General features: G+C 47.9%; 1 protein-coding gene across 9 annotated transcripts; it reads right to left on the bottom strand.

Annotated features, from left to right (window-relative positions):
- Positions 1–3,141: 3,141 nt before the first annotated feature.
- On the bottom strand, positions 3,142–11,844 carry taf4a (TAF4A RNA polymerase II, TATA box binding protein (TBP)-associated factor). Of its 9 annotated transcripts, XM_019859762.1 has the most exons (17): positions 11,128–11,365; positions 10,649–10,822; positions 10,493–10,548; positions 10,087–10,384; positions 9,252–9,382; positions 8,631–8,750; positions 8,446–8,529; positions 8,111–8,230; positions 7,948–8,037; positions 7,600–7,812; positions 7,196–7,500; positions 6,459–6,628; positions 5,532–5,662; positions 5,165–5,290; positions 5,007–5,063; positions 4,783–4,905; positions 3,142–4,333 (listed from the first exon to the last, which is right to left on the bottom strand). In XM_019859762.1, exons 4-17 carry the CDS (start codon positions 10,337–10,339, stop codon positions 4,175–4,177), a joined length of 2,082 nt encoding a protein of 693 aa, XP_019715321.1. In that variant the 5' UTR covers positions 10,340–10,384; positions 10,493–10,548; positions 10,649–10,822; positions 11,128–11,365; the 3' UTR covers positions 3,142–4,174. The 9 variants fall into 9 exon arrangements, with proteins under 9 accessions (XP_019715321.1, XP_019715315.1, XP_019715318.1 ...); XM_019859756.1 differs by adding an exon at positions 11,408–11,844 and having other exon boundaries at positions 10,087–10,822; positions 11,128–11,186; XM_019859759.1 differs by having other exon boundaries at positions 7,196–7,298; positions 7,368–7,512; positions 10,087–10,822.
- Positions 11,845–12,532: the final 688 nt, after the last annotated feature.

Genomic DNA, 12,532 nt, shown 5'->3' with positions numbered 1-12,532 from the left:
CCAGCGTCCCGAAAGGGGAACAGACGATTGGCAACTTCAACAGGTTGCACTCGGATGTCCTTCGGGGTACGATCAAGCTCCGTTTCCCCCTGTCAGCCTCACTCCAGGACGACAGAGCAGAGCCTCGGATGAATAATAGATGGGTAGCAAAGTCATTAGCGCCAATAAATAATTGAGCGCCGCACATGCCCGGGATTATGATTGCAAACAGTAGGATGATGTTACGGCAACACGACGGGGAAGAAGAACGCCACGCTTTGAGACGATCCGCTCGAGCGGAAAAGGATTGGCCACAGTTTGAAGCCGATGTCGCAACGGCATGCGCGCGGTCACTCCGTGCGCCCTTGCGAAGGCATCGGATATGAAATTCGTGCTCATTTCACATCCAAACATTTGGCATATTGTGCTCATGCGCATGTCTTTCAATATGTGAAGAATTAGTGTGGTAGCTCATGGAATGTGCTTCACGCCGGCGGCAATACGTTAGCCTCCGCTTTTTGTGAATTTTTGGGTCGTGGCCCCTGAGATTGTATTTGAATATAAAACGTGTGTCACTGCGCTGTCCGTGTTGGGAAACGCTGTCTCAACTCGCCCTGTTGCGGCAGTGCCTCGCAAATTGGAGCGTCATCGTTTTGTACATTTGTCCATGCCAGTTGGAGATGCATCGATGCGGCGTCGGAAACTTTCCTGACAGAATCGCACCCTACAAGCGTCGACTCGGGGGGAAAAAAAAAATCGATTTATTCACCCCAAAAAACTAAATCAATAAAAATGGGCGCAAAGTACAAATAATGACGCCGGACAACAAGCCGGGAATAATGCGAAGAAAAGTAAAAGCGCTTGCGCAAGGCAAGGAAAAAACACGAACGAGAATAGATTTGGAACAAAAGTACAAGAAAGACTAAACCGCATGAAGAACAAACCCCGGATACCCTTCAACACACCAAGAACGACTTGTTCGAATCACGCAGAACAGAAGCAGAGAGCCTCCAAAACGGAGAAAATATAAATCAAGGCAAGAGCCAAAAACGGAGCGAGAGTAATCAGAGAGCGTCTAGACGCAACGCACACGAACAATGACTTGGGCGAAATTTCCCGACAGCTTGACGTGGGCCCATAATTGTGATGCCAGGCAGGTGCGCTGCAGGGGTGGGAAAGTGGGAACGCCTCCGCCACCCAGAATGCGATCGTGACCGCATCACATTTGGGCGCCATAAAGGCCGTGACTTTGTCAACGGTCTCGCTCCTCTTCTGCGGGCTGCCGCAGGCCGCCGCCAGACCCGATGTAGTCCCATTAAAGAGGGCAACGGGCTATTAACCCCCCACATCAATACCTTGCAGGTGCACACCATACTTACAAAGCCATTTCAACAGCAGTCATAAACAGCGTTCCTATAATAGCATCTGTGGGCCAAAGCAAACTGCCCCGGTCAACCTCGTGACAAAAGAGTCCTCAAGTCAGCATTAGCCCCGGTGCCACAAGGTCATGGACACGTAGGAGATGGAGTCGTTAAGAGGTGCAAGCGAGCCGAAAACTGCCGATGGACGAATCTTAAAAAGTGATCTCCGGGGTCCTAATAAATCTGCTTAGCGGTCAGTGCGGACAACAAAATGCAGCAAATAAATCCCAAGGTACCAAGTCAATTCATCACATTTGCGCTCAAATGGCCAAACAGGGACGTGCGGTCAGGGGAGGCAGGTCCACCCTGTCCCCTGTCCTGAGGGGAAAGAGTATTAAAAAATAAATAAATAAATAAAAATACAAGAATAATCAGGATCGTGATCTGGCCCCCTTCCCTCACACAAAGCCTGCCTGTTGTCATTTGGCAGTTGGTTGCTCGCTCTGTGAGGAAAAAGAGAATCTGTACTCTCCCTTTCCATGTGTGCATGTTGGCCAGGCTCATTTAATGAACACTCAGGGCCACCCTCTCAACAGGAAATCCTGCAGATAATTCATGATTTTTTTATTTTTTTGGGGGGGGGGGGTGTCAAAAGCATGTCACAGGCAGGTCAACCCTGTTTCACAGAGTGAAAAACAAAGAACACAAAACACGTGAATGACGTAATAGCTGAAAGATAATGAGTCCCATAAACGTACGTCGCTCTCCTCAACGGTGTCTACGATGCTTTCCAAAAAACCAACTAGTAAGAAAAGAGTGATTTTATTTCCCTTTTGTTCCCTCTGGCGAGCTCGGGGTGTTTACCCAACACCCTCAGGTGCAGTGACTGAGACGTCGCTAGGCAACCTCATCATCCCCCGTTGCTGCTCTGCCTGCGGCACTCCAGCGGGAGCTTATGTGGACTTAAGTCTGAAAGAGAAGCGGCGGGGATGAGTGGAAGAGGGATCGCCACGAAAAGGAGCGGATTGGGTGGAGGCACGATGGACGGGGTCGTCGAGGATCTCGACCTGACAAAGACTCGTGGAGGGACAACAAAATAGGGCTCTGCTTTCTCCCAGCATTAACAGTTCGGTGACCAAAACAAAAAAACAAAAACTTGCGCAATTAAATCAAATGGATGCATTTTGCCATTTAACAACTCTGCGTTCCAGTTTTAGTCCGTAGATGTGTCTGGAATAGGTGTACAGGTATTGCAAAAGGAGCTGACGCCATCTTGTGGTTTCAATGAGTACTTCCGTTCTTTAAAAATAAAAATAAAAAGTTGAAAACTGGGCTTGGACACCGTTGGCAAATCCAACTTTGCACCTGTTGGTGTGAAGCTGCTCCCAGTCATGGTGACCTATGGCTACTATCACACTGATGAAAATGCATCTTGCAAACAAGGGTCACGGACTGACGTGGCAGATGTTTACAGAGCACCGGGGAACATGTCAAGAGTACAGACAAAGCCCTGGGAACTGAGAGTCATAAATGATTGCAATTGAACCATTCTTCGTATTACTTGGTGCTGATAGCCATCAAGTCAAAGTATTGCAGTCATTTTTACCTGAGCAAGAGCAGCGAAAGACAACACAAAGCCTATAAAAGTTTATCCCAAAAGGCACGTTCTAGTAGGAGCAAAACCTGTTGCCCCAACTGTACTTGTTGGCAACCAAGTGTTACTTTTCTCAAGTCACAAGCAAATCGGTGTCGTGCTGCAATACAAAAGCGTGCTATGAGAAACTACATTCAGAAGGGGAAATACGGTTAGTGTAAAATATAAATTTATTTAAAATGTTCATTGGAGAAAACATTTGTTTTATTACGGGTACATTCTCACGGCTATTAAAAATATGTAAAAATTAAGCTGCAACATTTACAAATATACACGATTCATTATAGATCCTAAAAGATGAAGGGCTGAAAAGCGCAAAATAGATTCGGCTCGAGAAATAACTCCACCATCTATGAGAGAGAGCACAACAGTCACACGTGGGCAGCTAGACAAACCAACGCAAATATCAATAGACTTCAACTTGAGCATGATTTAAACCAAAACAAAAGTTATGAGAATAGAAGCACTCTTCACGCTTAAATCTACACATGTAAGAGGAGTTAGGGGGGGAAAAAAAACAGGATTTACAATTCAAGGGACATGACACACAATGTACCAAATAAAATGAAATAAATAGCTAAACAACAATTCAACGCCAAATTTGGTAAATAAATATGGGTCCAATAATATCCAGTATAAGTCATGGGGAGCTCGATATTCACTGCTTTCTGGGTTACAGCAGAGTGCGCGATATATGGCTTACCGTTAGAAAGGCAATTTCAGTAGGTCACACTTTGTGAAGGTACATTTAAAAATAAGATCATGATTTCATATAGAAACGCCGTCTCAGCAAAAATATTTCTTTTCAGTGCTTCCAATTGTAATGCACAGAATACCAAGGAAAAAGAATCAACTCGTGAGTGCATACTTGCATAATTGGAAAATCTATCTCCAAAAAAAAAAAAAATCAGACAATTCTTCAATAAAGCAGATTTTCAGGGAAGATGCAGTGTCCATTGCAGCTCAGAAAAGAAATCCGCCTTTAGGGTGGGGGAGGTAGAAAGGTGATTCAGTATATAGTCACACAGTATGTACTTTTGACGTTTGAGGTCCTCTATCTATCCGCCCAAGTGAAAAAAGCCTGCGTTTTCGGGAGCCTTGTATGCTCTCAGCTTCCCGGGACAGCTCGCCCTCTACGCACAGTTGGCTCGGCCTCCTCTCTTAGCTGCGGACACGGAGCCTATTTGAGAAAGCCTTTGTAGAGGAAACTGGCGCTACTGGTACATCTCTCGTTCTCCAAACAGAAGAGCAAGTCCCTGAGATTGACGCGCGTGATGCGCTGCCGTGTAGGCCTGGAGCCTGCCGAGCCGGCACCCCCGGAAAGATTGGGGCCTGATCCCTGGGAGGCAACACAAATGGGCCACAGTGACTTTGAGACCGTTCTCGTGCCAGTGCAAAACCTGTGTTTGTGTTTTCCGGTCGAAAATGAATGACAGACAACTTTGGCTTGGGCAGCGCTCGTCCTTTCAACTTGAGGAAAGCGGTTTGAAGCGCTGCGCTTATTAGCTTCCCAAAGCGATAGAATTACCGGGTAAGCTCGGTGGGTTCGTGCAATTGAGAAACACACCAGAGGATGACGTCACCAAAATTACAACTGAAATGTGAACAGACTGCACAAAAAAGCCTCAATTGATCATGTTCTTAAAATTCTTAAAAACTCTGACCAACCGAGCAGTAGCGAAGGATGCTGACATTGATGACTGACAAACGGCAGTTAGTTGATTTAGCTGAGCCGTCTTACTTGGTGGTCACGTGGCTAAAATAAAAGTGTGCTGCAGTCATTTTCACCTCTGTGGCAGCCGTGGAAGATGGCGAATCCAGAATCTTCCTCTTCTTTCGAGGGCCAATGGCGGCCAGAGCAGTCTGATTGGCCTCCCTCTGTCTCATCTGAGCCAGCTCCTGTTGCTGCATCTGAAAGGGGAAAAAAAACAAAAAAAGATAACACCACCAACATAGACGTCAATCTTTACAGACGTTAGAGTCATTAAAACAGAGTGGTTGACTCCTCTTGCCTCTTTCGCTTTCTGTTTCAGACGAAGCTGCTCCGGGTCTTCTTGACGAGCTCGAGACTGCGTTGACCAAAAAAAAAAAAAAAAACACGAGGAATATCAACAGAAATGACACTCTCAGCGTCCATGTTTTGGATGTGTCGAGGCCACTTTCGATGTACCTTAGCTGCCTTTAAGAGAATCTCCCTCTCCTGTTCCTCCTTGCGCTGTTTCTCCAACTGATCCAGCTGCTCAAAGAACTTTAGCTGAGAACGAACATCACTGCTCTGTTCATGGTTGTCCTCTTCCTGCCAGCGGAGAAGTGTCCGGGTTCATTCAGTGAAGCGAAAAGCCAAAATGTTTGGGTTTTATATTTCGTTTGTGTTGTGGAAAAATCCATTTTTGTCAGTAATTCTGGCAAAATGAACCAAGAGTGGAAGCATTTGAAGCTACATGTCAAATTTTAAAAAATTGTTCGCAACAAAGCGCAAATTCTACACTATGGAGAACCATGGGTACATTGTGACGGTGTTCAAGCTGGAAGCAAACCTTGAAATTGCCGTTTTTCTGCTGCGCCACGAGGGAAACCCTTTCCAGCAGATCGCGGAGTCGCTGCTGTGTCGCATGTGAGACATAATTGATCACCTCTGGACCGAGATCTGTCACTCCGTGCCTGCGGCCTAAAGCAGAAAGAATGACGTCGTTAAACTTTGAGCAGCGTTTGCAGCTGTGTGAACGGGGTGCTAAGCCTGCCACGGAGTCAAGTAAATGGAACTGGGCAATCGTTAAAAAAAATGTAAAAAGATTGGGCGACTGCAATTAAAGCTCGCTTCGGACGTATATGATAACCTGGCCTGCCGGTCGGCCCTCGCAGCCGAAAGCCGAGGGCGGCCATTTTGCGTTGCCTCTGTCCCTGACACCTTGTGAATTGAGGCGTACAAAAGTTGACAAAGTGACATTTGACAGCCATTCTTTTGCTTTCATTTCACATTGCTCGTATTTCTGACATCATGATGCAGACGAATCTTTGAGTGGCATTCTGAGGTATATACATTATAAGAGAAAAAGTACAATGTTCTTCTTACCGATGACATGTGCATTTAGAGATTCTCCCAAATTCATCAGTGCAAGCGCACGACACACATTGTAGAGAAAGAAGATCATGTGAAAACGCCGCGGACCAACAATGCATTCAAGTGGGGCGAGCTTTGTGAGTGGCAACGTAAGATGGCCGCCAGTGGCTTCACTCCTCATAACGGCCAGTAAGGTGGCATCCAGGCCGTCCAGGTTATCGGAGACTAGTCTCTTTTTTGGGGGGGGCGGGGGGCTGAACCACAATCAGCCGAAAACGGAGAGTGGTCAAATATCGTGACAGAATTTAAAAGTGCAATGTGAAATTCTGCTGACCAGGAATAATATTTCATAAGCAAGATGCCTGCAGGGGAGCACATGATCGGAAGAGCTCTCGTGTCTCACCAATCTCCAGCATTCTCCGCTGTAACATGGCGCAGGAAAGAAAAGCCTCATCCTTACAGGAGCGCGTCACTGCTCCTACCAGTCCAGAATTGGTGGCGAGGATGTTGGCACTTTCCTCAGATAGGTTGACTCCAGCCATGGAGGCGACATCATTGATGTCGTCGTCGTCTCTGTGAAAATAAGTGCAGTGGTACTTCAATCAGTTCATCACACAGTCACAATCGGGTGACCTTTCAAGGGGATTTTTACTTTTTGGGACTATTATTTTATTTTATTTTTTTTCCATCTCTCTCTCTCTCCATAATTTGAAATGCTGTCGATCCCTACGACAGCAGATTGAAAGTGAAAGTTGCGATGTTGGCCAGTGAACATGAGTGCAGAATCCGCGTGCTGCAGTTGGCTTGGACATTTAAATGTTGGACCTGCTGGGTGGCTTTCATCCTTTGGGGTGAAACAATGCACTTCATGCCTCTTTCTTCAGGAGAAAACATGTTAGAATTCCATTTTTTTCCAGGCAAACGCTGGATATTTTCCTGAAATAACAGGTGAGATCATTGTTTTCGTTGTTTGTTTCATTATTTGTTTTTAATAAAAAAAATTTAAAAAAAAAAAAAAAATCAACCCGATTGAGTTTGTTTGAATGTCCATCCCTACTGCTGTAAATGACAACCACAACCACGGGTTCAATTATTCAGCGAGTGTACATTTGTTGGCCGAAACTGCTTCATAATCTTCACCTGAAGGTACCGCCTGCTTCTTTCAGTCGATCCTTTTGCGCCAGAGTCAAGACCGCAGCCGAGTTTTGTCTGGAGACAGCCGACACTTCTGACTTCACAGGAACTGCAAGAGACGGTGTCGATGAGCGCGAGACAAATCGAGTCAGCACGAGGTCCCGTGTGCTCTGCTCACAGGGTTGCAGCTCTTTGAGCTGGACCTGCGGCTGTCCCAGCACGACGCGGCCAGGGGCCTGATTCCTGAGATTCACCACGGAGGACACGGCTAAAGGGACCTGAGGTCTGAGCGCGGCTCTCGGCTGCTGGACCTGCGGCGGAGCCTTCTATCTCTTAGAACTCGGAAAGCTGCCGGATGGGCGCTTTTTGTTTTGGAGAGAGTTACGTCCACGCGAGTGGCCCATATTTACCAATGACGTTGTGTGTCCAGGCTTGCTAACGTTTGGCTGAAGCTGGGGTCTGTGGATCTGGGCAGAGAGGCGAGGAGCCGGGCTACCCAGGACAACTGCGGCGGGGCTCGCTGAGGTGGACGAGACGGAAGCGGAGGCCGGCTGGGCGAGCTGACTCTGCCGGATGAAGGCCGCCGAGTCCGGGGTGAGTTGCCTCAAGGCGGGAAGATTTTTCTGCACGCAAGGTGTCAAACGTTACTCGAGTGCGGGAACCTCAATACGGTCGTCGAGATTCTACGCGTGGAACCTGTCCATCTGCTCGAGCAAAGCCAAAAATGAAGCGCGATATGAGGACGTGAGACACCTTACCTCAAGGAAAGGCACGAGGTACGGCTGGGGTGAGGAGTTAAGCTCTTTATACAGTCTGCTGGTGAATTCCTCAGCTTCCAGTTTATTCTCCTGGCGACAGAGCTGATATGAATGCGGATGTCGAAGCCGCGCACACCTGAGCTCTACCGGCCTCGTCACTCACCAGCAGGTCTTTAACCAGCTGTTTCACGCTGGCGGCCTCGCTGAATCGCTTGCCGGTGCAAGTCAGCTTGATCAGTGTAGACAAGAAGTTCCTACATTTGTTCACATTCTCCATCGTTTCCTGATGGGTGGAAAGGATGCACTCCCATGTACCGTTTGACCACATTTGATACACAGAGCTCGCGACCCTCGTGAGAATGAGCGCTTCGGAGAATCAACGAACGAATGAATCAATCAATGAATCAATGAATGATACACGTGTCAGATGTATCATCTGAATGACCCTAGAAGACACATTTAAACAGAGGTCTCTCGCGTCCCAATGACAGAACTCACTTTGCTCATTGTGACTGACGTAACCGTGGCCCCAGCTGTTTGGCTTCTCTGGGCCATTCCTGGGATTGCCGTTCCCACTGAACTCTGGGGGGGCGGGGGGGCGATGATCATATTGTTTCATTTTGTGAACATTAAGATTCTGGCGTCAGTGACTGAAACGCATTCCAACAGTCAGACTAGAGCACCTGAAGGACAGGAGGTCTATGAAGAGCGGTGGTGGAAGGCAACGATGCTGGAGTTGGACAGCCCTGGCGGATGATGGCGCTCGGAGATGTTTGTCTGCTGATGACGGCGTTTCCGGGAACCTGGACAAAGGCAGAAATAACAACACATGATATGGTTGGCTCAGTTTTACACTCAAAACGGCCTCCGCGCCCACTTGGCACCTACTGGGGTAAACGTGCACAACTATTGAACTCTGGTATGGCTTGTATCCAAATCCTGCCGCAGCAAAGATGAGTGACAATTTCAAGCAAGTAGAATGTTTACGATACGGCACATTATTTATTGCTGGTGTAGCTCCACTGTCTCCAACTGAGAGGACTTTAAGCTTCAGAAATTGTTGTCAGAGCCCTTATATTGGCTCCCATCAAGTCATGTATATTTGTCAAGGGCAGACTGAATCCATTTCAAATGCACAAGTACTGTATAGGAAATAATGATTCATGATGACCTTGGCTCACAATTTTTCACGGACTCAAACTCGAAAAGACGTACACGAACGATGGTGGGGCCTACGCACTATGCTGAAAGTAGGAAACATCATCATGAAAACAAATTTAAAACTTAAGAGTATGCGATACGACCTGGCCCGGCGTCATATTTGGTGCAGCAGTTCGGGATGCTGCACCACCTAGCGCCTGTGCCTGCATCTGGGCCAGGGCCTGTTGAGGAATCATCAGCAGCTGTCCAGCCTCACTACGGACGAGCACCATCCCTGGGAAAAAAAAAAAAAAAAGTGGGAAAGTGGGAAAATATATGTGTTCGAGTTGATTTTAACTCGTAACTACAGGTGATGCCGTGCTCATGCTATAAATGAAATACAGTCCTGAGATTTTGCGTATTCGCAGATATTTTTCAATACTTTTTTTCCTTTATTTGTGGTGGGGGGGGGGGGTCCAACCCACATTTTATTCCTGAAAAACATTTAGCCTATTGGAGATTTAGCCCCATTTTTCCAAGAAGTCCCTTTCCTGCTCCACTGTAAAGCTCTTCTAAGACCAAAAGTGGGAAATAGCAAAGTATACTGCACTTTGTGACCATACTTGTGTAAATTTTTTAAGGGCCGGTACTTAATTTATTTTTCATCCATCCATCTATTTTCCAATCCACTTCTCCTCACGAGGGTCACTGAGGTGCCGGAGCCTTTCGCAGCCACGCAGGCATGCGGAGAACATGCAAACTCCACACAGGGAGGCCGGGGAGCGGGAACCGAACACGGAATCTACTCTTATAAGTCTTTTTTTATGTATCAACTTCTACTTCAGTACGCAGCGTGAATACTTTTACCACCTTGCCTAAGTTGGCCCAAACAGTGCAAGCAAATGTATCCTTGAGTGAAATTTGAGACTCATTTGCTACCTTGTGTGGGTTTCATGGGGATTTACATGCTGTTCACTGGAGCAAGCACGGTACACTCACCAGGGGGAAGCTGGATGTTATGTATACCAGGCTGCCCGGTGGATGTCAGCGGAAGCCTGGGTGACAATATCTGTTGTGTCAGAGTTTGCATGCCACCTGGACTGGCAGCTGGAGGGGCACCGTCAGAAGTGCCAGACTGGTGCGATGCAGCCGGCATGTTGGTGGCAGAGGTCTGTGGCTTGATCGGGGGCGCCAGCGCACGCATCCCATCACCGTTCCCGTTCAAAGTGGGACCCAACTGCACGGTTTGCATCGGAGGCCTGACGAGGGTCACGGTGGGAGCCGAGGCGATGACAGTCTGCGGGTTGGGCAGAGGTGTGTGGATGACCGTGTTTGACAAGGGGACCACGGTGGCAGCGCTCGACGCCTTGGGCAGCACCTGTCCAGTGCTACTGACGGATGTCACCTGACAGCTGTTATGGCAACTCGCCACTGTCTTCCCCACAGGAGGGACAACACTTCCTGAAGTGTGACAGTTCATGGTCGGTCATTGAATGTCTGCGCAGAGTATGAGCCCACTTCCTCCTGACGAGTGAAGATGAGAAGTCACACCAGCACTGACAAGGAGTGTTCTGCCAGCCTCGTGTGCCGTGGCAAAGTCCGCCGACCGACCATGGGGACGTCGTTATGTTGACGCCCCATGCACTTCCAACTTGTTAGGAGTCGAAACGATGACGAAAGTGACGGGGCTAGGCTTTGGCGCATCTACTCATCTCCCTTGCCAGCGTGTTCCTGCCTACACACGGAGAGCGACACATTAGTTGGCGTTACAGCATACCTGCCGAGCTATCGTCTTGAGCCAAGTCCCAAGTGGACGTTAGCGCCCTACGGAGCAACATTTAATGGTCAAGTGTTTCGCGCCTTCCACAGTGGTTGTTATGAGACAAGCGCAATAATGGTGAGTTTCCGGAGCGTTCGTCGTGACAGACTACGGCTTTATTCACCTCTGTGTGTGATTTAAGCTCGTCCGGGAGGCCAGCCACAGGCGCCATCTTTACTCTCCGGCGAGCTAGCGAGAAGTGAAGCGGTAACTGTACTTACCGAGTGACTAGCGCATGCGCTCAACAACTTCGGCCTCTCGTCAAAGGCGCTCAGCTGACCTGTGATTGGCTGCTCGGCGGCGTAAAAGGCGGTCCTAATGGCTTCAACTGTCATTCCAGGGGATTCGTTCGTAGCAGCAAACACGGCCGCCGTCTCCAAGTGTTTTCCTCAAATTGCGCGGCCCAAACGGCTCGTTTGTACGCTTGCGCTAGCCGCCCCGATTGAAAGTTGCCAAGTGTGACTTTCAACTTCGGCCTCTCGTCAAAGGCGCTCAGCTGACCTGTGATTGGCTGCTCGGCGGCGTAAAAGGCGGTCCTAATGGCTTCAACTGTCATTCCAGGGGATTCGTTCGTAGCAGCAAACACGGCCGCCGTCTCCAAGTGTTTTCCTCAAATTGCGCGGCCCAAACGGCTCGTTTGTACGCTTGCGCTAGCCGCCCCGATTGAAAGTTGCCAAGTGTGACTTTTAGTGAGTTGTCACTATGTTTTACAAAAAAAAAAAGGAACGGTCCTTTTTCGAGGTTGAAGCGCGGAGCAGACGCGGTGCAAGATGGCTCGACTGCTGTGTGCAGAAAGTGAAGTTGCTGTGGTGAAGAGGCGGAGTGGGCGTCGCACCCGCCCAAGAGGAAACTCGCTGCTGTCGCCGTCACCCTGGAGCGGGACCGAGAGTGTTAACCTCCATTATTGCCGAGGCACTACAAACCAATTTAACTGTACCGTCGTCATTTTGGAAAATGTCCACGTTTTTTTAAATGGGAGTTTCTCTCGCGAAAAGAACGTACTAAAACGTAAATAAAGAGCATTACCGGATCCCCAACCTGTTGTACGTCAGTCAATTCAGAGTCAGTTGACAATAGTCAGGCACAAACATTGACTCACAACCTCAAAAAATGTTTCTACAGTATTGTTGCCTGCCCACAAAAATGAACCGATGATGACAATTTTCAAAATTCCTGCAAAAAGTATTCGCACTCTGATTAAGTAGAAGTCCGAGTACAGCGCTTGCGTTGGATTTAAAGTATAAGTACTGATTCAATTAAATGAAAAACATATTTAAGTTACTTAAAATGTAGTTTAGTGCAAATGTAAAAGGGCGTTTTCAGTGTCAATTACATACAATGTGTTCTTTTAATTAGATGTTCAAAAAATGACAGGAAATACCTTGCTTATTTTATCTGTTGCCTCATTTCGTAAATGGTCCTTGATTCCCACGTCACTGCTGACGACAGAGGGTCAAATCCAGGCCCACAAAGTAAAATCCATGCCACAGTTCGGTTACAGCCAAATGTGTTTCCACGCAACGAGCAGGTAAACGAACTTGCTGAGTAGAAGCACCTGTGGCTCAAGCCAAACTATAGCAGACTTTTTACTTGATGGACTTGGGTTTGACACTTCTGCTGCGGACC

The sequence above is a fragment of the Hippocampus comes genome, unplaced genomic scaffold (assembly GCF_001891065.2).
Source record: "Hippocampus comes isolate QL1 unplaced genomic scaffold, H_comes_QL1_v1.1 scaffold568, whole genome shotgun sequence".
NCBI classification, from domain to species: Eukaryota; Metazoa; Chordata; class Actinopteri; order Syngnathiformes; family Syngnathidae; genus Hippocampus; species Hippocampus comes.
Note: the sequence above shows the minus strand (reverse complement) of the source record. Positions and strands in the feature narration are given on the sequence as shown.

Bases quoted from the DNA above. Each gene is read 5' to 3' on its own strand.
- taf4a (XM_019859756.1), bottom strand. From the start codon at position 10,567: ATGAACTGTCACACTTCAGGAAGTGTTGTCCCTCCTGTGGGGAAGACA. The intron at 5,064-5,164 runs GTACATCGAAAG...TGGTCAACGCAG, and splicing joins TTCTCTTAAAGGCAGCTAAG to TCTCGAGCTCGTCAAGAAGA. The intron at 4,906-5,006 runs GCAAGAGGAGTC...TTCCCCTTTCAG, and splicing joins TGAAACAGAAAGCGAAAGAG to ATGCAGCAACAGGAGCTGGC.